Here is a 27,892-nt window from a genome sequence, read left to right as displayed (position 1 = left end):
GTTTTTAAAAACTGTGGAATTTCTTTCCCAATTTCAAGTAAAGTTACTAGAGATTCAAAGAGAGTTCTCTTTTTATTAGTAGTCCATGTTGATGATAATCATGATTATATGTGTTCTAATCAAGCATCCGTCATTTGCACAAGTGGTTATACATCTTGAGTTCCTTCTCAAACATATTAAATTACTTACCTGCTAGCAAGCTTCTTGTTTAAATACGCATAATTGTGTAAATGTGTGTTTATATAGAAATAAAAAAAAAAACCTTTCCCATTAGATCAAATCCGCCACATTCATTGGCATTTCGTCGATCTGCGTCGAATAGTACTGTTCAATATCCCGCAGAATTCTAATATCGTCACTCTTCACGAAGTTGATAGCCACACCCTTACGTCCGAACCGTCCGGACCGACCGATACGGTGGATGTACAACTCACGATTGTTCGGCAGGTCGTAGTTGATGACCAGCGACACCTGCTGCACGTCGATACCGCGTGCCCAAACGTCGGTCGTGATCAGCACCCGGCTCTGACCCGAGCGGAACTCCTTCATGATTTCGTCTCGCTCCTTCTGCGGCATGTCGCCGTGCATGGAACTGACGGTGAAGTTGGCTTCGCGCATCTTCTCCGTCAGCCAGTCGACCTTGCGCTTGGTGTTGCAGAAGATGACCGCCTGGGTAATGGTGAGGGTGTCGTACAGGTCGCACAGCGTATCGAACTTCCATTCTTCTCGTTCGACGGCGACGAAGAACTGCTTGATTCCTTCCAGCGTCAGTTCATCACTGTTGAATGAAAGAAGAATAACATATAGTTAGATAGATGAAAAACGTTGATTGAAGGTTTAGTTAATGTGCAATATATAAAGGATACAAATTAAGCCTCTTAACACCGTCATCCAATTTCTTTGAATTGAAGCTTACAAGACAGATAAAAGCAACGATGGATGGTGTGCAAAGTTGTGTGAAGGTTTCGGGCGATCATTCCAGTTCGTTCGAATCCCGCCGGGTACGACAAGGTTTTTAACTTTCGTGCCTGTTGCTCAAAATTGTAATAGAAGGTGTCATGCAAAGAGCCGGGTGCAACAGTCGGGTGCGATTTGGAAAATATCCAGTCAATTTGTTTGTTTTGTGGACACTGGCGGCCGATAATTTAAAAAGGCGGTAGAACTCTGCAGAACTGTACACTCGCCTGAAATGTGAGGCAGCAAAATACTCAAGTTAAACAAATATTCGAATGAGATGTCAACAGCAGTTGAGGCCTCTCATTTTTTCTCGTAAATCACTTAAGAAAATCTTACGAAATACCTCCAGGATTTCCTTCGCAAGTACGTCAAGAAATTGCTTCAGCCATTCAATCAAAAAATCCATCCGTGGCCGATTCGATCGCAGGAAAATCCGCCGAAGAAACGTAAGAAGCAGCAATCGCAGGTGCGACTAGAGCGGGAGAACTGCCCGCCCGTGTTTGCGAATGGCGATCCGCCGCATTTGCGACCGAAAATTCGACAGCCTATCGCCAAGAGGCTGAAATGTACTTTTCGGTTCTGCAGCGAGGGCGTGAAATTGATGCCTGCAAACCAGGACCATCATTAGTCCGTCGTGGAGTTTCTCGAGGTCCACAAGTATGAAAACTACACTCATGACCACCCCGGCACGAAGCCGCTCAAGCCTTAGCTGCGATGGCTCAACGACATGAATGAAGAAGATCTCATTGCGGAACTCGACAGCTGCGGCCTTTAGCTCACGACAAGACGAGGAGATATCGCGACCAGCTTTACCTGGTCCACTTGGAGCACGACTCCACCACGTGGAAGGATCTGAAGAGTGCGACAAGATGGAAGTGGCTGATCCCAAATACGCCAACTGCGGTGACAAATATCGGGCTACAATCAAGGACTGTCCAAAGCAGGCGGTTTTGGAAATCCGGAAGAAGGCTTCCACCAGTACCTTGCCGAAGAATAACCGTGTTCATGCTCTCAACAAGGTGAAGTTTCCAGCCATCCCGGATCCCCGTCGTGCGATTTTAATCCTCCCACCGTTACAACCGCACAAGCGACTGACAGTGGCAGCTGCGTCGGTTCAAGCCTCGGCACCATCCACCAGGGAATGGCCCCCGCTCCCTCTTCATGGGTTCCGTCGGCAGCCGGAGAACGAAACTGTCATACCGGAAGAATCTGCTCCGCTCTACACTCCGGAGCAACTGAAGCCGATCTTCGCGCATTTCGCCACTAGGCTGCACGGCTGCAAAACTCGTTTGTCTTCACTCTTGGCATGTTCATTATTGAAAATGGCTGCTAGGGTGGGCCTGGTTAACTTTAACGCTTGCTTGCTTCAGTACAAAAACTTCGAACTGGCTTATTTCCTCGAGGAGAAGTAGATCGACGTGGCGTTCATCACTGAATCGCCCCTAAAACCGGAGGTGAGCGTCCACATCCCGGACTTTCGTATACAGCAACAGTTCGCTAACTGGACTGTTTTTAACTGGGCGTCCGCTAACTGGGCCAAAGCCCAGTTAAAAAGCAGTTATCCGTCAAAAAACAACAACAAAGACTCGGTGACGAGGGGATTCTGAATGGTATATTTTTTAAGCTTCATGTAAAACACGATCATAACAATGCATCGCTAATTCCCTCGTCAGCCCAGTTAAAAAGCGGCGTTCGGTAACTGGGCTGGTGTTTTAGCCCAGTTAGCGAACGGTTGCTATAGTGTAGTGTAGCCATCGCTCTTCGCTACAACATCAACTGTCGCCTGCTGCCAAGCTTCCAGCTGAGCATCATTGAGGCCATCGGTGTCGAAGTGACCACTTCCGTCGGCCCAATGGGGGCAGCAGAGACCATGTCCAAGGGCTTGACGACCCCTCCCTAGCTGTCTGCGAGTCAGGGAGAACTGCCTAGGGCGTGGTGGGATTTAGCAGTGGGCTCTGCTAAAATCCCTCCCAAAGAACCACAAGTGCCCGTAAGCAGACACTATCAAAGCGACTGTGTGCCGCTTTAAAAGCACAAGCCCAGGGAGTGCCACTGGCACATCAGGGTTGATACCAGTAAGACCCTGATTATTATGGTATACTGGTTGCTTGTTATTGGACTTTGTATCTGGATATTGAAATATTGTGAACGCGAGGGCTGGTAGTCTGGTTATTCTATTCTCTTAGTAAGGCCGGGTGACACCGACCTGAAACGGCGAATGGGCTAATGGCCAGGCTGTCTTCCGTCCCCTAAAACCGTGGCGGGCCTTGTAGCACGCGGTAAAATTCTATGGCTCAGCTGGTAGCTGAGTGGGAGTAGGCTCAGATGCTCCTTCCTGACTAGCGCTGATCTGGCTCTGAACCCACAGTAAGGACTTGAAGCAAGCCGTACTGACCCTCTGCGCTCTAGTCGTGGAGGCGAAGTCGGAATGGAAGTCCTTGCTGGAACCCAGTAAGGAGGCGGAGCACAAGATCCGTCTTTTTACTGAGGAAAAAGAGTTGGCGGTTAGCCAAGCGGTGAAGGCCTCGAAGGAGGCTGAATCGAAGATAGCTAATAAAGTGTAGCTAAAGTAGCTTAATGTACACCTGTGTTCAGAATAATAGCAGCAGAAGCCGTTTTTCATACAAAATAGTCAACTTTGACATGCTGTAACTTTGTACCCCGATGACCGATTGAGCTGAAATTTTGGCCGTGAACTACAAATATGATGAATTTTACACATACTACGTACCAAATTTTTTGAATCACGCGTTCAAAAATTACGCACTAGGTCAAATTGTTCAAAAAAATAGCAGTTTTTATTTTTGTTATATTGGCCAATTCAAATGTCAAATTCAACAATACATATTTTTTAAATTTTAAACTTAGTGTCTCGCAGCATCTGAATTCAAATTGATAACATTCCATTCAATTGTTTTATTGATATTTGCAAAACAAAAACTGCTATTATTTTGAACAATTTGACCTAGTGCGTAATTTTTGAAGGCGTCATTCGAAAAAATTGATACTTACTATGTGTAAATTTCATCATATTTGTAGTTCACTGCCAAAATTTCAGCTCAATCGTTCATCGGGTGCAAAGTTACAGCTTGTCAAAATTGACCATTTTGTATGAAAAACGGCTTTCGTTGCTATTATTCTGAACACAGGTGTAGCTTTAAAGTAGCTAATAAAGCCTCGGCACGGACCGAAGGACCGGAGGTCCGAGTGGATAAGACCGAGAGGAAAATGGTACCTCCACCAAGGAAGATACCAGAGGATCGCTGGGAGGAAGACCTGCCATGGACAGAGGTCGTGAATCCAAAAAAGGCGAAACGAAGTCGTCAGCAAGTCGCAATGAGTGCGACCAAAGGTACGGAACAGGTCATCGCTAAGAAAAGTAGAGCCCGTGTGAAAAGGGCGCGCCTTCCAATGGCAGCGACAAGCGGAAGGACAGAGGCGAAGCGATTATTGTCAAGATTCTTGTCTTGAAGCGGGATGCTACTCGGAAGAGTAGCAGTATAAAAAGAGTATAAAAAGTTGACGGAGGAGGTCCTGGGTGACGGGGTTCAGGTTAGAGCCCTGTGCCCAGTCCTGAACATGCAGTGCAAGGGCATGGATGAAATAACCGAAGCCGGAGACCTGATAGACGCACTGAAGGAGCAGTGCAATGTCGAGATCCAGGAATCCGCGATTCGGTTACGCAAAGGCTTTGCGGGAATGCAGGTTGCCTCATTCCAACTACCTATGGCTGAGGCCAAGAAGGTATTGGATAAGGTAAAATTGAAGGTGAGCTGGTCGGTGTGCTCGCTGAGCACAAGCCAACCCAATCAGACCTGTTACAGGTGCCTTGGCCACGGTCATAAGTCCTATGACTGTAAGGGACCTGACCGTAGTAAGCTGTGCCGTAGGTGCGGAGCCGAAAACCACCAAGCTCGCACCTGCCAGGCTGCACCGAGATTCCTGATCTGTCCTACGGGGGCAGACAACAGGCATCTCACCGGTGCGCAGGCCTGTCCGGCCACTAGAAGGGTCCAGACATGCAAGTAACACAGCTAAACTTGAACCACTGCGAGGCGGCCCAGCTGCTGCTACAACAGTCGGTTATCGAGTGTAAAGCTGATGTTGCCTTGCTGTCCGACCCATACCGCATCCCTGCTGGGAACGGCAGCTGGATTGCGGACAAGTCCGGTATGGTGGGAATCTGGACTTGTGGGCGATACCCCATCCAAAAGATAATATCTTCTCCCGACGATGAGGGTTTCGTCATAGCAAAGGTAAACGGTGTTTACTTTTGTAGCTGCTACTGTCCTCCTAGATGGAGTATAGAGCAGTACACTAGGGTAGTTGATATTTTTGCGGCGAAACTAACTGGCCAGTAGTTGTAGCAGGTGACCTCAATGCGTGGGCAGTGGACTGGGGTTCCCGGATTACTAACGCTAGAGGTTATATCCTGCTAAAGTCACTAGCGGTATTAAACGTAGTTCTGCTGAACGAAGGTCAAGTGCCAACGTTTCGAGGACCGAGCGGTGATTCATGTATCCACGTCACCTTCTGCAGCGCAGGATGGACTGAAGAACCAGGATGGATGGTCCACGAGGGTCATACTTCTAAGTTCTAGCGACCATTAGGAAGTACGTTTTATGGTCGAGTATACCCGGAAAACTACGACGAGAAGAGGCGGTGCAACTGATCCCGGATGGCGCAGCTCACAGTTCAATCAAGAACTGTTGAAGGAAGCGCTACGCTGGGAAAGCAGGACTACAGGACTGAGCGGTAACGATCTGACCGAGGTACTAACACGTGCCTGGGACATAGCGATGCCAAGGAAGATCCAACCCCCAGGAAATCGACAACCAGTGTACTGGTGGTCTGACACGATTGCAGATCTTCGTAGAACCAGTCTTAGAGCTAAAAAAAAGGTTGCGACGTGCTAGAACAGATGCTGAGCGACTCGATAGACGTGGGGTATTCCAGACAGCGAGCAGAGCTCTGAACTACGAGATTAAATGTAGCAAGCGAGCCTGCTTTGAACAGCTATGTAGGAGGGCGAATGACACCCCATGGGGAGATGCATACAGGATAGTGATGTCTAGGACCAATAGCACACCTCTTGAAAGATGTTAGCCGGAATAGTAGAGGGATTGTTTCCGACACATGAACTATCGGACTGGCCCGCTACACCATACGAGTCAGTTGACGTGGTACCGCTAGTGACTAACGAAGAGCTTATCGTAGCCGCAAGAAAACTTAAGCTGAATAAGGCGCCAGACCCGGATGGTATTCCAAACCTGGCCCTTAAACACGCCATTCTTGCCAATCCAGATATGTTCAGGAGCTGCCTCCAGAGATGCATGGACGAAGGAAACTTCCCAGATCGATGGAAACGGCAGAAATTGGTGCTATTACCGAAGCCTGGCAAACAGCCGGGGGACCCTTCGGCATACAACCAGTATGGCTTCCGTAAGGGCCGTTCTACCATCGAAGCAATTCGAGCGGTAACGGATACGGCCAAGATAGCGAGAGGTTTAAACAGAAGAGGTATTAAGTACTGCGCGTTGATTACACTTGATGTAAAAAACGCGTTTAACAATGCTAGCTGGGCAGCAATTGCTGACTCCCTGCACCGATTGAGAGTTCCGGATTACCTGTGCAGGATACTGAAAAGTTATTTTCAGAACAGGGTGCTGTTATACGACACGGATGCTGGTCAAAATTCGGTCGTAGTGTCTGCGGGTGTTCCACAGGGATCGATCCTCGGACCGGTTCTGTGAAATATTATATTATTACGGAGTATTACGCTTAAGTCTTCCGGCCCGTGTGAAGGTTGAAGGCTTCGCGGATGACGTAATGCTAGAAGTAGCAGGTGACACTCTCGAAGAAGTCAGACTGAAGGCTTCATACGCGGTTGGCAGAGTGGAGGAACGGCTCAACTCGAGACGGTTGTTCCTTGCACACCACAAGACGGAAGTAGTGGTAGTGCCAGGGCTGGTAGCGACCGAAGCCACTCAAAATAGTGACTTTAGTGACCAAAGCTGACGAAAAAAGGGACCAAATAGTGACTTTCAGTTGCAGAAAAAGTGACCAAATAGTGACTTCTAATTTCAATTGCAAGTTCGATGAGACAAAATCAAGCGTTTTTGGGTCGAAGGAGAATATTTTTTTCGTAATTTGTGGCGGAAAATACCTTTCACTCACCACTCTTTTCTCTTAGAACGAGCTCAGAGGAGAAACGAAAATCATACTCCTAACTTTTATCTACTACTAAGTCACTACTAAGTAAAATTATTGCCCTCTCTTTTAACCCCCCCGAAAAAATTAAATCAATATCAGTAAAAAGCAAGACAACTCAAAACTATGAGTAGTCTTCAAGCAAATCATTTTTAACGCCAGTGGAAGTGAGCGAAATATGGTTATCACTCTTAACATGTACGTCCCCAACCCCCATTTTACGACAAAACTCAAAATTCAAAACCACGTAGCTCAGCCAATTTCTAACGGATTTTCAAGCAATCTTCTGGAATCGATCACAAAATTCCTATAGTTTTCCTATAGCCTTTATTCCTATATTCCTATAGCCAATTCGATTCGAAAATCGCCGAAATGTACTCCAGTGTACTTGTTTTGCAAAATCAAGAAGTTTTTCAAGTTCAAAGATTGAACGAAAATTGGCCATATCCCCAAGGGAACCAGGGACTGGTAGAAAACGATACAAAAATTATGAAGATTCATGTACAACGAGCCTAAGATTGAACGCTCTGTGTGGGGCGAGACAGCCCTGTTGTATACCACTCTATTCTATATGCTGTTTATGCCGTCTTGGTGTTGGTGACGAGCAAGCAGCCAAGCATCGTTCTCCCTCAGTCAGACAGAGTCCAACAGTGATCCGAGTAAGGCGATACCTTCGCCGAGTGCAATAATGCGCAATGGGTGATTTCCTGGCGCAGCAGCAAGCTACACATTTGGCGACAGTGGCAGGTTTTACTGCTCATTTTTTGTTAGTATCAAGTGGAATAATGTTAAAACTAATGTGTCTGATAAAAATACTGCGTCATGGAAATCACCCACTGCGCAATCTCAGAAGAAAAGGTAAATTCCTGAACCAAGAAGGATGTTTGCATTTTGCAGTGTTTACGTGGGGACCGGTGCTCCAAATTGGGAGAGACGCGGTTGCGTAAGTAAGTAAAACGGAGAAGATTCGAAATTGTTTGCGTGTCTTGAGTACGGCAATGGCGTTTGGCCAAAAAAGATGAAATGATTGGCGAGTTTTGAGGACCGCTATGGCGAGTTTGGAGAACCGCCAAGAAAAGATGAAATCATTTGCGTATTTTAAGAATTGCTGTGGTATGTTTGGAGGACCGCCAAGTAAAGATGAAAGAATTTGCGTGTTTTAGTACCGCAGTGGCGTGTTTAGTGAACAGCCAAGTAAAGATTAAATGACTTGCGTGTTTTGAAGACCGCCAAGCAAAGTAAAAATGATTAGCGTCGTCGAGTCAAGTACGAGACACTGAAGACGACCACACAGTTGTGGTCGAAATACGTATCTGCAAAGATATCGAAATAATTGGTGGAATTGGAGTTATTTAACTCGTCTTAGACGGTTGATGATTAGCGTGTTTTAAGGACCATAATGGCGTATTGGTAAGCTCGCTAAGTGAAGCTTGAATGATTGCGTGTGAAAGAACTGAAATGTCGTGTTAGGTGGACCGCCAAGAAAAGTTGAGATTTTGTACGTGTTTTGAGAACCGTAATGGCGTGTTGGGAAGACCGCCAAGTAAAGTTGGAATGATATGCGAGTTATGATGACAGCCAGATAAATTGAATAGCTGAAGGTTTGCGAGTTGGAACACAGTTCAAAGCATGTCGTGGGCGATTTGAACGGTCCGTTCATAGTTGAAATGGTTTGATGACGAAAAACACAATGGTGTGTTAAAAGCACTAGAAAACACAAAGCAAGTTTCTGAGGAAACAATAAAGGGGGGTTGATCCTAAAGTATCATGCTATGTTTTAACCGAGGTTTTGACAAGGCAAGTAATTTGATCATTTCAGTAAAATTCATTTGACTTGCCAAAGGTTGAACATGTTCAACTTTCTTTTCGTGCAAGTGAGTTGAACGGAGGAGTTTAGATGTTCAAGTCAAGCGACTTGCTCAATTCACTTGCGTAATCTAAGCTTAGTTCAAAATTACCAATGACTCACCTGGTCACGTATCAAATATCTAGTTTACCTGAGCCTAGCAGCCAAAGTACTAGTACCATAAGTGCCAAATCGATGTTGGTGATAAAACAAAACACACACTACAACATAATGCATAATAATCTGCCAAATTCAGCTTATTGTAGCATGGTTCTACTGAATAAAAAAATGCGAATTAAAAAAAACTGCAAAATCACGTTGTAAGAAAGTAATATTGAAGTTGTGGATGCCGCAATGACACTTTTGAAGAGCCTTGATTTCAAATTGCAAAATAAAGTAATGTTTAGCAATTGTGATATCCCATCTATGGCTCTGCATTTCAACTTCGTATTCTATAAGCAGTGGCAATCCTACGTTTTTGCTCACAAGGCTAACTGGAGACCCCAACTTGGTGCAGCTAATATCGAATGTCAGGAATAACATTGGATGTATCTCCAACCATGGTGGTTAAATAATACCCAGAGCCCTGCACAGATATTAATATTGGAGTCCTAATGTTTTGGAAAACTTGCTCGCAAATTTGAAGAAATGGATTATGCTTGAGTTTTAATTCATGCGAAATCACGATGTTTCGCTCTAAAAGCGAATAGAATTAGTCGAGGTTCTTGTCTTATGAGAAGAACACTGCATTAACAAAGTAGAGCCTGAGCATGATAACCTTACATGTCGTAGTTGCTACTCCGTGTTTTACCAGAACAATCGCAATTGCATAGAGAGCCAATGGCTAGGGCATGGGATTTGCACTGAGCACCTCAATGTGCTTAGTTCAAAAGCTCTAGGGGGTTAACAAACGGCGCTGGCCACGTCCTTTCGGGCTACCGTAGATGTAAAGGAATTGATAAAAGATGCAGTCACTATTGTAAACCAAGAGCACTTCTGCACTCGCCACGAGAATATTATTAGAATGTAGGGGATAGGTTCTATGGAAGAGGCTCATCTTGATAATCATCTTTCGGATAAATTAACAAGATTAGTTAAGGCGACGTTGGAAAGGGGAAAAACGAGTATTTCAAATTACACGAACGCTTTCGATCCTTTCGGGAACATTCAAAGAGTTACGCTTTGGTATGGAATAACTCTATTAGTATGATTTGTATAAGGACCGTTTAGCAATGACGGAATTGGTGCTTTGACACGGAACGACAAGATAGAGAAAACCTGCTACAGTCATGACCACCTGGAAAACGATGTACATGACAGGAAAAGACATAAAAGAAGACAATGTAGCTGCACCATGAGTTTGCATCGATGGTGATCAGTCTTGTCTTGAGATGTATTTATCATTCGGATACAGTTTCATATAAATAAGAATTTGATATTTCGTTAGCTCTGATGCTTCCTAGAATATCGTGTCAAATTTGATCAGTACTCGGAAGTCGGAATATGGCACATATAGTGATGTCGATCACTATTTTTAGAGAATGTGCGTGTGATTGAATAACGGAAAAAAAGCGGATAATAAATGCAGAATTTGTTTATCTGCTATATGTGGCCGATAATTTTGCTTGTGTAAGGAATGAAGGCTTTTGAACGAATGCGAAGATGCACAAGATAGTGGTGCACTGCTAGCGTGTTTTGTCGATGCGAGATAGCTGGTGTTTATGCCATCATAGCATGCAAGATATAGGCTAGAAACCCAACTTCGGACGAAGTGCGCTAGATTCTCATAAAATTGCACTAAAAAACGCATCATTTAGTTTGACAGATCAAACTCCGAGAGAAAGTTCGTTTCAGAAGAAGTTCGGAGCTGAAACTAGGGCGGTTATTGTGTTCGCGTACTTTGTTTGACTGCAGATTTACGGAATCAATACCAGCGACGACAGATCCAGTCATTTATTTGTCTCGCGGGTGACATGGACATTGTCGGCCAAACATTTGCAAAGGTGGCAGAACTGTACACCTACCTGAAACGTGAAGCAACAAAAGTTGGACTGGTGGTGAATGCATCGTAGACAAAGTACATGCTTGTGGGCGGAACCGAGTGCGACAGGGCCCGCCTGGGAAGCAGTGTTACGATAGACGGGGATACCTTCGAGGTGGTCTAGGTATTCGTCTACCTTGGATCCTAGCTAACGGCTGATAACAATGTTAGTCGTGAAATACGAAGGCGTATCATCTGGGGAAGTCGGGCCTAATACGGACTCCAGAAGAAACTGCGGTCAAAAAATATTCACCACCGCACCACCATGTGACATGACATGTACAAGACGCTTATAAGACCGGTTGTCCTCTACGGACATGAAACATGGACAATGCTCGAGGAGGACTTGCAAGCACTCTGATTATTCGAGAGACGGGTGCTTAGGACCATCTTTGACGGTGTGCAAGAAGACGTTGTGTGGCGGCGAAGAATGAACCACGAGCTCGCCCAGCCCTACGGCGAACCCAGTATCTAGAAGGTAGCTAAATCCGCAAGGGTACGATGGCAGGACATGTTGCAAGAATGCCGGACAGCAACCCTGCAAAGATGGTGTTCGCTTCGGATCCGGCAGGAATAAGACGGCGTGGAGCACAGCGGCTAGGTGGGCAGACCAGGTGCAGGCCTCAAACCGTGTATTGTAGCGTCAAATTGTTGATTCAGTGTTGTCTGTTTAGATGTAAACTGAATAAATTAAATGAATGAACCAGCGACGAAATTCGGAGACGCATCTGTAGGGATTGAGACGGGTATGGTAAATGACATAAACCGAATAAAGGGCATATATATTAGCCATTAGCATTAGCCCTAGATGGGAAAGTGACAGATGAGAGAGTGGAATATTTGGTAGGAGGTCGTGGTGTTGAGTTGATGTGCTTCGCTCAGCAGCTGGAGATTGACGGGCCAAAATTGTAGTAGAAAATCGTACTAACAACCACCTACAAAGTGCGATGGCCCTCTATGGGTTAAAGACCAGGAAGACCAACGTACAAATTGAATCTTGGAGCATATGAATGAGGTGAATGAACAACCGTTGGAGGAAACTTCATCTATTCTAACCGGAAGTATCTGTTCGTTGCCTGAGTATAAGACAATATTCCGTAGAAAATGGTTTTCGATTTCCTTGGCCTTTGAATGGTTCCTTCGGCAAATAAATCTTTATAGTGGTATTTTTACCGAGTGTTTAAATAAATATAAGCTCAATAATACATTTACAATAAAAGAGAAAACCAAGGACAAGTTATAATTGCAAGAGACTAATAAAAAAAGCCGGAGAGAAAGGGGGATGTGTGGGGCGAGACAGCCCTGTTGTATACCACTCTATTCTATATGCTGTTTATGCCGTCTTGGTGTTGGTGACGAGCAAGCAGCCAAGCATCGTTCTCCCTCAGTCAGAGTCAGAGTCCAACAGTGATCCGAGTAAGGCGATACCTTCGCCGAGTGCAATAATGCGCAATGGGTGATTTCCTGGCGCAGCAGCAAGCTACACACGCTCTACCTTCTGCTTTATAATGAGGACCATGCTCTCTGAACCTTTAAATATTTTTACTCCAAAATATGCAGATTTTCTGACTTGCTGTGCGTATTCATGGACGATTTTTGCTGTGGAATTCGACAGCGCATGCAATCTTCAAAATTATGGAGATTTGAATGCCTTTCTATGATATCTACTCAAAAAATATATATTCTCTTGAATTTTTTAGACAAATTTTTATATGGATGTATAATATGAGAGATAAAGTCTCCTCAAATTGAGGCAACAACTCAAAATCCAAATATCCTGAAATTGTGGTGGAATGATGGCATTTTTTTCAGTGAAGATCATTTAGCAGGGTTTGCAGAAATCGCTCTCAATAGATAACGAACAACAATAAAAGAGAGGCAAAAACTGTTCCGAATCATATCGCGAGAAAAGAGAAAAATTCTAATTTTGCGGAGCAAAGAAGAAGAAGCAGACTGAGTGTCGGAAACTTCAAAACGGCATGCACTGTACGAAAAGTGTTGATATTTCTTGATATCAAGAATATTCGAGAAATCTAAAATGTTTCAAAATCACATAAATATATGACAAAATACCTTCAAAGTATCATAAAACTTGTTTAAAAAATAAAGTGCCATGTAACGCTCGTTTAAAGTTGCATATTCCCGTTGATTTTAATAATTAACATTCACACTGAAAAAATAAACCAAAAATTTTTACCGTGCAATAAGTGATTTGACGTTTGCGGAACAGCTTTCCGACAGTCGACCGTCTATTTTGGGTTGATCAAGGTCCGCTTTGGATAAATTAAACTCAGCTTTGGGTAAATTGTTTACATGGGATTAAAGGCAAACTACCTAGTGCCAGAAAAGTCATTTTACTCAAATTTGGGTTATTGACCCAAACCACGGTTTTGAGTGCAAACAACCTACTTTTGGGTAGTTTTGGTTTTCAGTGTACATATCGTATATGTATATAGCGATGATAAGTGAGAGACTTGTTCATTCTCTTTAGGATTCAATCCCTGTCATTTAGCATATTAATGGATTTGTGCTGTGAAAAAATGATAGCATTTGGTCATTATTGGGAGAAGTTGTTCTAGTTTTGCGTGGCCACTAAAAAAAATTATATACAATTAAAAAAAATTACTCCCCACATTACGATGATTTATCTAGAGGATCTATTATAAAAATACGCTATAACAATACTACTTTACTGCCCATGATCACATATTTGTGACATATGTATTTTGGTTGGTTTTGTAAATCGTTTGTCAATCCTGCCCACAAACTCAATCATTTCCAGCTTACCACAGATACACGCAGAGAAAATCTACCTTTTTGAACTAAAAAATTAAATTATTGAAATATTTTTTAAACCCAAATATTTTATTTTTAAAATCAAAACTGAAATATATTTAATTCAAAAATTTTCATTGTTGTTTCTACTGCAATCCAGTGTAACTAGTTTGTGGAGTAAATATTTGAAAAAAATACAAATATAATTATTGTGGTTTTATTTTTCACACGAAGCCTACCCAAAAATAAATTAACGGATAATCACAAGAAATTTTATATAACATTTAAAGAAAATTTTTGATCACAATTTTTTTTTTTGAATTTGAGAAAAATATTGTTAAAAGCAAAAATTTTTCTTTTTGGATTAAAAATATTTTTTGTACAAACAAAAAAATATATTGTAAATTCAACAATTTTTATTTTGAGTGCTGTTTTGGAACATTGTAGAAACAACAATATTTTTCGTCTAATCAAATCTGATTTTTTGTTGAATTCAACAAATAAAATTATTAGCCGAGGAACAATAATTATTTTTGTTGTTTTTATACATAATATCATTGAATTTAAAAAAACATTTCTCTGCGTGTAAGCAAGATAGTAAAGCCTATTTTACTGTTGTGAGATTAGATCCATTAAATTGAGCTTTGTGAACGATTCGCAGGCTTTTTACAAAATGAACAAAAATGCGGGTGTTACAAACATCGCATGTTTGTAACACCCGCAGTTTAGGGCAGTTTAGTTCTTGGTAAAACAGGGGAGAATCAAGCCTCCCAAGGAATCAAGTCTCCCCACCTTCCCCTACTGCATAAAGTTTGTGTTAAAAAAATATATCGAAATTGTCAGGTCTCTTGCTTGCATCACTGTATACCAATTTAAAAATTGTGACGTAAAACACCTTCACCTTCACTGTTTAAATTCCAATAAGAGCAGCGAGTTAAATGGCTGGCGATGTTTCAGAGTGATCATTTTTCTAAGATCCGTAATTTCATTTCCACCATGAACAGAGCATCTTCCGATGGATACATAGAAGCTTTATAAAAAAATCTTAGTCAATAGTTTCAAAATAGTTGAAAATAGGTGACTTTTTGCGAGAAAAAGTGACTTTAGTGACTTGAGGTCGAAAAAAGAGACTTTAGTGACTTGAGGTCGAAAAAAGAGACTTTTTAGTGACTAGCTCGAAAAAAGTGACCAAGTCACTAAAAAGTGACACGCTACCAGGCCTGGGTAGTGCATAACCGCCATGGGTTGCAGCAAGCGAGGATAAGAGCAGAGACCAGCACAGTTAACTCCGTGAGGTCTCTCAAGCTTAAGCATCTGGGCGTGATGATCAACGATAAGCTCAATTTTACGAGCCACGTCGATTATGCATGTCAGCGGGCTTCATTGGCGATAAAATCTTCATCACGAATGATGTCCAACAGATCGGCGGTGCATAGTCAAGTGCGTAGGCTGATAGCTGGCGTAGCATTGTCTATCATCCGTTATGGCGTGCCGGCATGGGCCGTAGCACTAAAAGCCGAGTGCAATGTAAAGAAATTGATCAGAGTACACCGGCTGATGTGCCTACGTGTCGCGAGCGCATATCGCACCATATCATATGAGGCGGTGTGCGTTATAGCTGGAATACTCCTGACATACTCCTAGAGGAAGATGTGGAGTGCTACAACAAAAGGGACTCGGTGCAAGTGCGATGTGTCAAGAGAGCAGCCTCGTTGCTTAAATGACAAAGAGCATGGGACACCGCAGTCAAAGGTCGTTGGACCCACAGACTAATTCCGGAAGTGTCTAACTGAGTTGATAGGAAGCATGGTCAAGTCAACTTCCACCTAACACAGGTGTTGTCTGAACATACACTGGTGGAAAAAAGTATAAAGACAAGCTCGGTTTCCATACAAAATGGCCATGTTGGGAGGTCAATATCTCGATTCTTAGCGATTCGAGTGGGCTGATTTTTTGCCAGCAGGCCTGAAATGACTTGAATTTTTATTGAATGAAAGTTACATTTATGCATATATTCTACTTATACGCGTTTCTGCTGGAAATAATTATAAAGACAGGTCTGTTGTATGGAGCCCCATATAAAAAAGTGGTGTCTTTATAATTATTTCCAGATTCGGAGGCCAAAATCATCAGAGATGTATACAATTCACTCAAAGATCGAAAGTTCTAGTGGAAAACAGGTGCCTAGTAAAATTTTAGCCAAATCGAATCGCTACGAGTCGAGATTTCGATTCTCAAACATAATGAAAATGTATGAAAAACATGCTTGTCTTTATACTTATTTCCGGCGGTATAATTGCTTTAAAAAATTCCTACACAGGTTTTGCTTCGCAGACTCTGCAGAGTGTCCTGAATGTGTAGGTGAGGTAGAATCGACCGAGCATGTGATGTTCGCATGCCCGCGATTCGAGGTAGAACGCAATGCCATGCTGCTTGTTAGCGGTATGGATACAACCCCGGACAACCTCGTCGTGAGGATGTGCCGGGAGGAAGTTATATGGAATGCGGTGAACACAGCATCTCAACAGATTATGTCGAAACTGCAGCGGTGGTGGCGTCTTGAGCAAAACCAACGAGTGCAGTAAGGGCACCTGAGATGCAGTGAACACTTTGCTCACCCCGACAACCAACATGTCGCGGTTGGGCTGCGGGGACCTCAGTATGTAGATATAGAGGTCATTGCGGTTCACGCGCGTTGGTTGTTGTCGGGGTGCTCGTCTCCAACGTGAGATTATGATACGGACCGCTAGGTTACTATCATAGCTTGCGATCGACGGGTGGTGAGGTAGTCACCCTTGAAGTCGATGTTGTGTGTATTGACGTCAAGTGCGTTAGCATAGGCGTGAGCGTTCTCAATAGTCCCCCCTGATGTACTGCTTAATTGCGGGCCGGGGGTACGGACTGGCGAAAGGGTTTTGGTTTTAGTGGGTCGGGTAAGAGTTACATGACATACCCATCCCCACACTACCTGAGTTACCTCCTCAGGTGTCTGGTTGCAGATTTCCGTTTACCCTTGCTCAAGAAAAAAAAATCACGCCACGCGGCGTACCTACTGCCCAACTCAAGCAAAAGCCGGCGATGGTTCATCGGCCGCCCTTGTCAAACTAACGCGGAGACAAGGTCAGAACATCATTGCCGGCGACCTGCATGCCAAACATCAAGCCTGGGGCAACAGTCGCGACAATCGAAACGGCCGGCGAAACTATCATCGAGTCGACTGGGGCCGGTTAGAAAGGTGCGTGGACGCCAACGTCAACTAAGAGGGGCGGCCGGTAACGCCTGAAGCAATTGATTGGCAGCTGCGTTCCATCGAGGAGGCGATCTCGGTGACCCGAGAACAACATGTACCGACGGCTCGGCAGGTAAGCAACACCCTAACCAAAGATTTTATTCGATTGCGGTATATCATATACCGCAGTGCGAATATTGAATCCGACCACTACCTCGTTGCAGTATGCCTGCGCTCAAAACTCTCGACGGTGTACAACACGCGTCGAAGTCGGACGCCGCGGCTTAATATCGGGCGGCTACGAGACGGTAGACTAGCCCAAGAATACGCGCAGCAGCTGGAAGTGGCACTCCCAACGGAAGAGCAGCTAGGCGCAGCGTCTCTTGAAGATGGCTGGAGAGATATTCGATCCGCCATTGGTAGCACCGCAACCGCTGCACTTGGCACGGTGCCCCCGGATCAGAGAAACGACTGGTATGACGGCGAATGTGAGCAGTTAGTGGAAGAGAAGAATGCAGCATGGGCGAGATTGCTGCAACACCGCACGAGGGCGAACGAGGCACGATATAAACGGGCTCGGAACAGACAAAACTCGATTTTCCGGAGGAAATGCGCCAGCAGGAAGATCGAGACCATGAAGAGATGGAGCAACTATACCGCGCTAATAACCAAAGAAAATTCTATGAGAAGTTAAACCGTTCACGTAAGGGTAACGTGCTACAGCCTGATATGTGTAAGGACATAAACGGGAACCTTGTTACGAACGAGCGTGAGGTGTCCCAAAGGTGGCGGCAGCACTATGATGTGGCAGACGAAGATGGCGGTATGGTGTTGGATCTGGGAGAACGCGCGCAGGACATAATTTTGATGGCTCCGGATCTCCAAGAAATCCAGGAGGAGATTGGCCGGCTGAAGAACAACAAAGCCCCTGGGGTTGACCAACTACCAGGAGAGCTATTTAAACACGGTGGTGAGGCACTGGCTAGAGCGCTGCACTGGGTCATTACCAAGATTTGGGAGGAGGAAGTTTTGCCGCAGGAGTGGATGGAAGGTGTCGTGTGCCCCATCTACAAAAAGGGCGATAAGCTGGATTGTAGCAACTACCGCGCAATCACATTGCTGAACGCCGCCTACAAGGTACTCTCCCAAATTTTATGCCGTCGACTAGCACCAACTGCAAGGGAGTTCGTGGGGCAGTACCAGGCGGGTTTTATGGGCGAACGCTCCACCACGGACCAGGTGTTCGCCATTCGCCAAGTACTGCAGAAATGCCGCGAATACAACGTACCCACACATCATCTATTCATCGACTTCAAAGCCGCATATGATACAATCGATCGGGACCAGCTATGGCAGCTAATGCACGAACACGGTTTTCCGGATAAACTGATACGGTTGATCAAGGCGACGATGGATCGGGTGATGTGCGTTGTTCGAGTTTCAGGGGCATTCTCGAGTCCCTTCGAAACCCGCAGAGGGTTACGGCAAGGTGATGGTCTTTCGTGTTTGCTATTCAACGTCGCTTTGGAAGGGATAATACGAAGAGCAGGGATTAACACGAGTGGTACAATTTTCAATAAGTCCGTCCAGCTATTTGGTTTCGCCGACGACATAGATATTATGGCACGTAACTTTGAGAAGATGGAGGAAGCCTACATCAGACTGAAGAGGGAAGCTAAGCGGATCGGACTAGTCATCAACACGTCGAAGACGAAGTACATGATAGGAAGAGGTTCAAGAGAAGACAATGTGAGCCACCCACCGCGAGTTTGCATCGGTGGTGACGAAATCGAGGTGGTAGAAGAATTTGTGTACTTGGGCTCACTGGTGACTGCCGAAAATGACACCAGCAGAGAAATTCGGAGACGCATAGTGGCTGGAAATCGTACGTACTTTGGACTCCGCAAGACGCTCCGATCGAATAGAGTTCGCCGCCGTACCAAACTGACAATCTACAAAACGCTCATTAGACCGGTAGTCCTCTACGGACACGAGACCTGGACGATGCTCGTGGAGGACCAACGCGCACTTGGAGTTTTCGAAAGGAAAGTGCTGCGTACCATCTATGGTGGGGTGCAGATGGCGGACGGTACGTGGAGGAGGCGAATGAACCACGAATTGCATCAGCTGTTGGGAGAACCATCCATCGTTCACACTGCGAAAATCGGACGACTGCGATGGGCCGGGCACGTAGCCAGAATGTCGGACAGCAACCCGGTGAAAATGGTTCTCGACAACGATCCGACGGGCACAAGAAGGCGAGGTGCGCAGCGGGCAAGGTGGATCGATCAGGTGGAAGATGACTTGCGGACCCTCCGTAGACTGCGTGGTTGGCGACGTGCAGCCATGGACCGAGCCGAATGGAGGAGACTCTTATATACCGCACAGGCCACTTCGGCCTTAGTCTGAATAAATAAATAAATAATATCATTTGCAGGCAGTTTCAGCGTACTGGCTTTTTTACTGGAGTTTTTTAAACTTACTTTTGAGTTATTTTTTCTCTTCAGCGAAACAATCCAACGACGCCAGTTCAATACGGGAAGCCAATTTTGAGTTTTATTACCTGAGGTCGAAATTGAGTGAAGTAAAACTCCAGTTGGGTAAAAAAATTTTCCGTTGCGTACTTTTTTAACATGGGAGTAAAGGCAAGCTACTTCGACTCAATTTACTCAATTTCGGCTTCCCGTACGGATGCTCGAGGTTGGGTGAATTGAACTCACTATTGGGTAGTTTATTTCTTCTGTGTAAGTCACGCTGCAATCGAATCACAAAAATTATCAAGGCCAGAATGATGGACCTAAAAAAAACCCAACTTAATTCACCTAGTGGTGATACTGCCTTTCTCGCATTCAGCCAAGGCACCAACCTTATATAGCGTTAATATGGTTCGAAGTACCATTTTCTTTATAACTTTCAAACGCAACGGTCGATCAATATAAAATTCAATAGTGATCAACTAGGCTTTGCCCCCTGTCGAATGAAACTTGTTGCGAGAAAATCGGTTAAGGATTACTATATGAAAAGTTGTCTAATGTTTTTCTTAGATTTTGTGCACACACATACACACGGACAGACGGACATTTGTTCAGCTCTTCGAGCTGAGTCGATTGGTATATAACACTATAGGTCTCCGAGGCTTCTATAAAAAGCTCGTTTTCGGAGTGAAATGATAGCCTTTCGGTACAACTTTGTTGTACGAGAAAGGCAAAAACACAACTTAATTCACCGAATGGTGACACTGCCTTTCTCGCATTTAGTCAAGACACCAACCTTATATGGCGCTCACATAGCTCGATTCTATTTTTGCCTTCCTCGTACAACAAAGTTGTACCGAAAGGCTATCATTTCACTCCAAAAACGAACTTTTTATAGAAGCCTCGGAGACCCATAGTGTTATAGACCAATCGACTCAGCTCGACAAACTGAGCACATGTCTGTCTGTCCGTGTGTATGTATGTGTGTATGTGTGTATGTATGTGTGTGTGTGTGTATGTGTGTGCACAAAAGCTAAGTAAAACATTAGACAACTTTTCATATAGTAATCCTTAATCGATTTTCTCGCAACAAGTTGCATTCGAAAGGTGGTAAGCCCTTGTAGATCACTATTGAGTTTTGTAACGATCGGCTGTTGCGTTCAAAAGTTATTAAGAAAATGGTTCATTGAACCATATAAGGTTTGTGTCTTTGCTAAATGCGAGAAAGGCAGTATCACTTTTCGGTGGATTAAGTTGGGTTTTTTAATAACTTTCAAAAAAAAGTCGAGTCAAGTACGAGACACTGAAGACGGCCTTACTGTTGAGGTCGAAATACGTATCTGTCAAGATACAATTAAGTGGTGGAATTCAATGGGATTGTTTAAACTCGTCTTATGACAGGTGAAAACATTCCACTAAAAAGCTCAAAATAATTTTCTTATCAAAACTTGAATACGCCGAAGAATATGATTATCCGTCAGCTCAACCGAGATATGATATCGCACACCTTGCCTCTACATCCAGTACGCTCCCGGGACGCACTCATGCCACAAGCTCTGAGGAAGCCCCTAATCCTCCCAACTCAGTCGTGCCATTCCTGCCAGCGACCAGCAGACGTCCCGGTCCTGTGCTTGGGTCAGGAAATGGGGTCGTCCGAGCTCCTTATGTCGGCAAGTACTGTCAGTCAGTGAATTCTTCTCTGCCTGATAGTGTTCCGATATACAGCGCCTCATCCGCTTCTCGCCACATGCAGTCCGACATATCCATCTACTACCAGAACGTTGGAGGAATTAACGGCCTTCTGGACGAATATAGGCTAGCTGTTCTGGATCAGAACTACGACGTCATAGTGTTTACTGAAACCTGGCTTGATTCTCGAACTATTTCGAGCTACGTTTTTGGAGCCGACTACGAAGTTTTTCGCTGTGATCGCAACACGGAGAATAGCAGGAAAACTACCGGAGGTGGCGTACTTGTTGCAGTTAACTCCAGCTTGAAAGCAAAAAAGCTTGAGGACGATTCTTGGAACACCGTTGAGCAAGTATGGGTTGTTATTCAGCTTGATAACAGGCAACCATTCCTCTGTGCTGTGTACATCCCTCCGGATCGGATTCGCGACTTGCATCTCATTAACACACACTGCCGATCTGTATCTTGTGCTTCAGATATCGCCGCCGCGCCTTGTGATGAGGTTGTGATTTTGGGCGACTACAACCTTACGAGCATTACATGGACTCCTATTCACAGCGGCTTCTTCCGTCCGGATCTTGAAAGCTCCACGTTCCACGCAGGTGCCGTTAAACTTCTGGATAACTACAGTATCGCAACGCTATCTCAAATCAATGGCGAGGTTAACGAGAATAATCGCTCTCTGGACCTCTGCTTCGTGAGTGGTCGTACCACGGCACCTTCCATCTGTTTGGCTCCTGCACCCTTAGTTAAGGATGTTGCTCATCACCGCCCTCTAGTGATTGCCGTTGAAGATAATGTTATGCGTGATTTCTTCAACCCCCCAGCCGTGGTGTCGTACGATTTCCTTAAGGCGGACCATCGCAGTATTACTGAAGTGCTTTCAAATATGGATTGGGAACACATTCTTGATCCAATAGACATTAATTCAGCTGCAGAAACTTTTTCTCACAACATGGTGTACATCATTGACAGGCATGTCCCAAAAAGTTCGTTCGATCAGACTCTCGTATCCCGTGGATGACGAATGCTCTCCGGTCGCTGAAAAGGTGCAAGAAAGCTGCACTCAGAAGTTACACAAAACACCGTACGTTGCCACTCAAATTCCACTATGTTAGACTCAACAACGAGTATAAGCGGATCAGTCGTTGGGGATACAACGACGACTAAGATCTCACCCAAAGTCCTTTTGGAGCTACGTAAATGAACAGCGCAAAGATACTGGATTTCCATCGTCCATGGTATTCAATAGTGAATCTGCAAGCACCCAACAAAGTATATGGAACCTGTTCTCAGCTAAATTCGCCAGTGTGTTTGAAGACGACCAACTACCTGTTTATGTCGTGATCTCCGCTGCCAGCAACGTCCCATTAGCTAATCAATCGCTCGGTGATATCGAGGTGAATGTCGAAGCCATCTCTAGAGCGATTTCTAAGCTTGAGACTTCATCAAAGCCTGGTCCTGACGGTGTGTTCCATCGATGATTCTCATAAAGAATATTACCTGTCTGCTCTCCTGTTATTCCAACTCTCTCTATCCAGAAGCACATTCCCATCTTGCCGGAAGACTGCAGATATGTTTCCGGTCTACAAAAAGGAGAGCAAGCGTGATGTGAACAGCTACTGGGGTATCACATCACTTAGTGCAATAGCGAAACTTTTTGAGCAGGTTGTCATGGACCCGTTGAATGCCCATTGCAAACAATATCTGTGCGCCGACCAACATGGTTTTACAGCTGGCCGTTCAACAACTACTAACTTGTTGTGCCTAACGTCGTACGTCACGGATAGCATGATTGCACGCACTCAAACGGACGTGATTTAACGAATCTTTCTGCAGCATTCGATAAGCTGAACCATAAAATTGCAATCGCCAAGCTTGACAGACTTGGAGTCGGTGGAAATCTTCTCGATTGGTTTCGATCATATCTGACCGGACGCCAGCTTGTGGTTGCTTTAGGCGATTGTCGCTCAGATAGTTTCCGCGCTTCGTCTGGTATACCGCAGGGCAGCCACTTGGGGCCTTTAATTTTCCTGCTTTACTTCAATGATGTTCACCATGTAATCGATGGACCACGGCTATCCTTTGCGGACGATCTGAAGATATTTCTTCGCAATAGCCGATTGCCAATCCCTTCAAAACCAGATCACTGTTATTGTCAACTGGTGTTGTTGAGAGGAGTTTTATAAATTCTGTGAAACTGGTAACACTGTTGAATTCTCACATGTGTATGCTTACATACTGAGGCGATGAGATTTGATTAGTGTGATTTAGAGTTGCGATGGAGCCTATAGCTAGTGGATTGGATTGAAACTAGATTGTATATTTCTTCATATTTGTGAATTAAGTTTAATTACTATTAATTGATAATAAATTCCAGTTTTGAAGCTGTTTGTAATGGAAGACTGCTGTCAAAAACGGTTTCATTAAACCCAGGAAAACCCCATCGCAACATTCTTCAAAAAATCTATCACTCGAATGGATAGGAGTCGCCATGGATGAACTGAGAAGAAAGCTTGAACTGCTCGAGGAGCAAGACAAGGTATGGCGGGCTCAACAGAACGAAATCGAGAAGAGAATCCAGCTGGATTATGAGCGTAAACTGAAGAAACTGGACGAAGACTACGAGAGAGCTGTAGAAGAAATTGATTTGAAATTTAACGCACGTAAGAAAGCAATAATATTGAATTACTGCGGGCAAAGCATGTATGAAAAATCCGTGGACGAAGAAGAACAAATGTGCAGCGACAAAACAAAATCACACGCTGGAAACGATGGAGCAGTTTGCTTAGGTGCCGCAGTTTCCCACCAAACTGCTACCCATCAAACGCAAACGTACGTATCGAAAGACAAAAGCATTGAAATTGAACCGATAGATCAAGCGCTGCAAAGCACCAGCTATGAAGCAGCGACAGTCGTGCACCATCCTGATCACCGAACAAACTTGATTGAATACATCGGTTTCAATACCATCGCAGAGGATAGAGGCGGAAAAGAATTAGTTCACACAGGAGCTAGGAACGATTTTGCGTGCAATCGTTTTGTGGAAATAATAGTTTTTGATCCAGGTGGAATAATGCAAAATAGATCAGTTTTGTTACTAGTTTCACGGGTGGGAGTGTTGAGAGGAGTTTTATAAATTCTGTGAAACTGGCAACACTGTTGAATTCTCATATGTGTATGCTTACATACTGAGGCGATGAGATTTGATTAGTGTGATTTAGGGTCTGTCTCAATTGGATAATTAAACTGAAATTAAACTTAAAAGTGACATTTCAATAATTACCAAATAACCCTGCTCGCAGAGCAAGATTAATTTTGACAGATATCGAATAATTTTCCATCGATGTCCTATTGGAATTGCTGGGTAGCACCAGCCATTCTTATAACGGGGTGATTTTTTAATTTTCGAACTGTCACTTTTAAGTTTAATTCTCCAAATGAGACAGACCCTTAGAGTTGCGATGGAGCCTATAGCTAGTGAATTGGATTGAAACTAGATTGTATATTTCTTCATACTTGTGAATTAAGTTTAATTACTATGAATTGATAATAAATTCCAGTTTTGAAGCTGTTTGTAATGGAAGACTGCTGTCAAAAACGGTTTCATTAAACCCAGGAAAACCCCATCGCAACAGGTGTACTCTGAACCGACTTGTGGTCAATCCGGCGAAATGTTCGGTAATTACTTTTTCACGAAAGAAGGAGCCGATCCGGTTTAGTTACTCTCTTCTCGACACGACCATTAACCGAGTGCATTGCGTGAAAGATTTGGGAGTTCTTCTGGATTCGCAACTTACATTTACCCAGCACATATCCTATGTCGTCGAAAAATTTCACCGACGTACATTGCTTGAAGGCACTCTACTGCTCTCTCGTCCGGTCGACGTTGAAATACTGCTCGGCGGTCTGGTGTCCTTACTACAACAACAGATCGGAACGTATCGAATCAATACAACGCCGCTTTGTTTGTTTTGCATTACGCAAACTACCAGGATCGCTGCCAGCTGATCGACCTTCTTCCGTTGCGTATCCGTAGGGACTTAAGCAGAGTACTGACCGTCGCTGACATTAAACAAGGAAGGGTCGATTGTCCAGACATTCTGCAACAAATTAACCTTAACGTGCAACATCGGCCATTGCGGAATAGCATAATGTTGAGACTTCCCTTTCGCCGCACCAACTATGGTCTGGGCAACGCACTGAACGCGCTACAAAGAGTTTTTAATAGGGTGGCATCAGTATTTGACTACCACTTGACAAGAGATGCGCTTCGCCGTAGTTTTGTAAATGATTTTCGTCGTAGTAGCTGACGCGCATATGCTAGATAAGTGTATTTAAGTCCAATGACAAGTTTATTTTTTCGTTGTGTTTTTACTGTTTTGTTAATAAGTTATTATTGTAATGACCATACTAGTTTTAAATCATCATTAGGATTACGAACAATCTGTTGATGTACACCATAAATAAATAAATAAACAAAACATTACATGAACGCTTTGGCAAGTGTAAAGAAAAGTTTAGGGTCCGTTGCTTAAATTTGGACCAGGTTTTCGTTCCAATCTAGGTTATCAAATTGTAGTGTGAATAGGTAGTTTGGTTATCAAATTTAGATATAGATCCTTTTAATTTAAAGAAAGCTTTGTTCAGGCTGTACTGTGGGGTTGTTCTTAATTAGAAAGTACAACACAAAAATGAACAATAAATAAAAATTTAAGTAAAAAAAAAATGTCGAGTGTCAGAATTGGAACAAAATCATCTGTCAATTCCAAACAAATGCTCGTTATAAACGAGAAACACATCTGCCAAACGTGACACATGGCGGTACTCATCTTATGAGACTCTACAGGCATTCACTCTTTTGCATTATTCCGAACAAGCGGGTGGTTTAAAAAAAGGTGTCAGCAACTCTCCCACCTTTTTCCGGGCAAATTCGTGCTTTTAAAGAAGGAGGCCTTCACCCTCCCACCTAATTCTGGGCAAACGTGTGCTTTAAATGCCTTGTCCCGGGCAAACGCATATATTGATTTAAGCGCCTTAACATTATTTGTTGCTGAAAATATATCAGTTCCATAGACAGGATATGTATTGTAGAAAAAGAAATACCGCGCACTTAAGATCTGACAAAGCTGGAACGTTCATAGAAAACATGTATTTGAGAACATTTGCTACTGCATCACGTAGTAGAATGATTCTGAAAAAATGTTACTTGCAAGTTTTTTTTTGTTTAGGGCATGTTTTCCTGCTTCATTTCTTTTGAAGAAATGAAGTAGTCGTTTTTTATTCGGCACGGTTCGCCTGACACCTTGGGATTCGGGATTAGAGACGTCATATTGTTAGCTTCAGTGTTGTACCGAGCCTGGCGATATGACCGGATTTACATCGTCACGCACTACTTCAGGGTATCCATATCCCAAAGTAATGGAAAATGTTGCTACAATATTCAAATATTTGCGGTATGTATATGCATCTGAGACCATTGTATGCTCCTTATTTTGCGCAAAAATGGTCCTAATATCGTTTCAAAGATGTCTCATGAGTCAGGCTATCAAGCTAGAACTGCCCGTTTGTGTATCGTTAACTTAAAAGACTGAATTATCAAATTATTGTATTGAATAGGAAGATCTGGTTGGACTGCAATGCAACACGCTTCCGATCTAAACTTCAACAGCATAGGTATGATATAATAGAAACAAATATTTGAAGCAATTTACTTACCGTTTGACCAAAATGCGAATAGGATCCGTCATAAACTTGGACGTCATTTCTAGAATCTCGTGTGGCAATGTAGCCGAGATGAGACACACCTGTGTCGCTGGCGGCAAATACCGATAAACGTCATATATCTGCTCCTTGAATCCCTTGTTCAGCATCTCGTCGGCTTCGTCCAGCACCAACATTTTGATTGAGCGGGTTCTCAACACCCGACGTTTGATCATATCGAACACACGACCCGGCGTTCCACTGACCACATGCTGGCCGTAATCCAACTTTCGAATATCCTCACCCAAATTTGTTCCGCCAATGCAGGCGTGACATTGAACGTTCATAAAATCTCCCAGCGCCAGAATGACCTTCTGAATCTGTACGGCCAACTCGCGCGTTGGCGACAGGCAGAGAACCTGCGTCTCCCGCAGTGTCGTATCCATCGATTGCAGAATAGCAATCGAAAATGTCGCCGTTTTACCGGTACCGGACTGAGCCTGGGCGATAACATCGCGTCCCTTCACAATCGGCAGGATGCTTCTCTGCTGGATGGCCGATGGTTTCTCGAATCCTGAAAAGCGAAAAATATCATACCTATCAATATTCCACCCGCATCATTTCGGTGCACAAAAGTGAAACTTTCTCCCAAAGCAAAATTTACAGTTTCCCCCGAAATCGCACTCACCGTAAGCATAAACACCCCGCAGCAGCTCTTCGCGGAGCGCCATCGAGTTGAAAGTCGGCAGCACCTCGACATCCTCGCTGGTTTCGAATTCTACGTTCGAAAGATCCTCGTTCGCCGGGACTCGTCTTCCGGCCATGGTTAATTACTTGCACGGGAACACAGGGAACCACTTTTCAACCGAAGAAATCTCACTTTTGCTCGTTTTTCTACCGAAGTAAAACTGAACGCGTTTTTACATCCACTGATGCGCTTTTCTGCTGATGGCGTTTTCTTTTTTTTT

At 44.1% G+C, this 27,892-nt stretch overlaps 2 protein-coding genes across 2 annotated transcripts; one reads left to right on the top strand and one right to left on the bottom strand.

Annotated features, from left to right (window-relative positions):
- Window positions 1-47: 47 nt before the first annotated feature.
- Window positions 48-27,892, bottom strand: LOC134202875 (eukaryotic initiation factor 4A-III). Its single transcript, XM_062677862.1, has 3 exons — window positions 27,613-27,892; window positions 26,940-27,498; window positions 48-778 (listed from the first exon to the last, which is right to left on the bottom strand). The coding sequence occupies exons 1-3, from the start codon at window positions 27,746-27,748 to the stop codon at window positions 271-273; spliced, it is 1,203 nt and encodes a 400-aa protein (XP_062533846.1). The 5' UTR covers window positions 27,749-27,892; the 3' UTR covers window positions 48-270.
- LOC134202869 (uncharacterized) lies at window positions 23,485-24,411 on the top strand. The gene is made up of 2 exons (XM_062677848.1): window positions 23,485-23,541; window positions 23,602-24,411. The coding sequence occupies exon 2, from the start codon at window positions 23,716-23,718 to the stop codon at window positions 24,358-24,360; it is 645 nt and encodes a 214-aa protein (XP_062533832.1). The 5' UTR covers window positions 23,485-23,541; window positions 23,602-23,715; the 3' UTR covers window positions 24,361-24,411.

Source organism: Armigeres subalbatus, unplaced genomic scaffold (genome assembly GCF_024139115.2).
Source record: "Armigeres subalbatus isolate Guangzhou_Male unplaced genomic scaffold, GZ_Asu_2 Contig149, whole genome shotgun sequence".
NCBI lineage: Eukaryota > Metazoa > Arthropoda > Insecta > Diptera > Culicidae > Armigeres > Armigeres subalbatus.
The sequence above is the reverse complement of the archived record's forward strand: the minus strand, read 5'-3'. Positions and strand labels throughout refer to the sequence as shown.

What these genes read in the sequence shown, in the direction of transcription:
- LOC134202875 (XM_062677862.1), bottom strand. Translation starts at nt 27,748, where the DNA reads ATGGCCGGAAGACGAGTCCCGGCGAACGAGGATCTTTCGAACGTAGAA. An exon ending in GCGGGGTGTTTATGCTTACG is followed by an intron (nt 27,499 to 27,612) that starts GTGAGTGCGATT and finishes TTCGCTTTTCAG; the next exon opens with GATTCGAGAAACCATCGGCC. An exon ending in ATTCGCATTTTGGTCAAACG is followed by an intron (nt 779 to 26,939) that starts GTAAGTAAATTG and finishes TTCATTCAACAG; the next exon opens with TGATGAACTGACGCTGGAAG.
- LOC134202869 (XM_062677848.1), top strand. Translation starts at nt 23,716, where the DNA reads ATGGATGAACTGAGAAGAAAGCTTGAACTGCTCGAGGAGCAAGACAAG.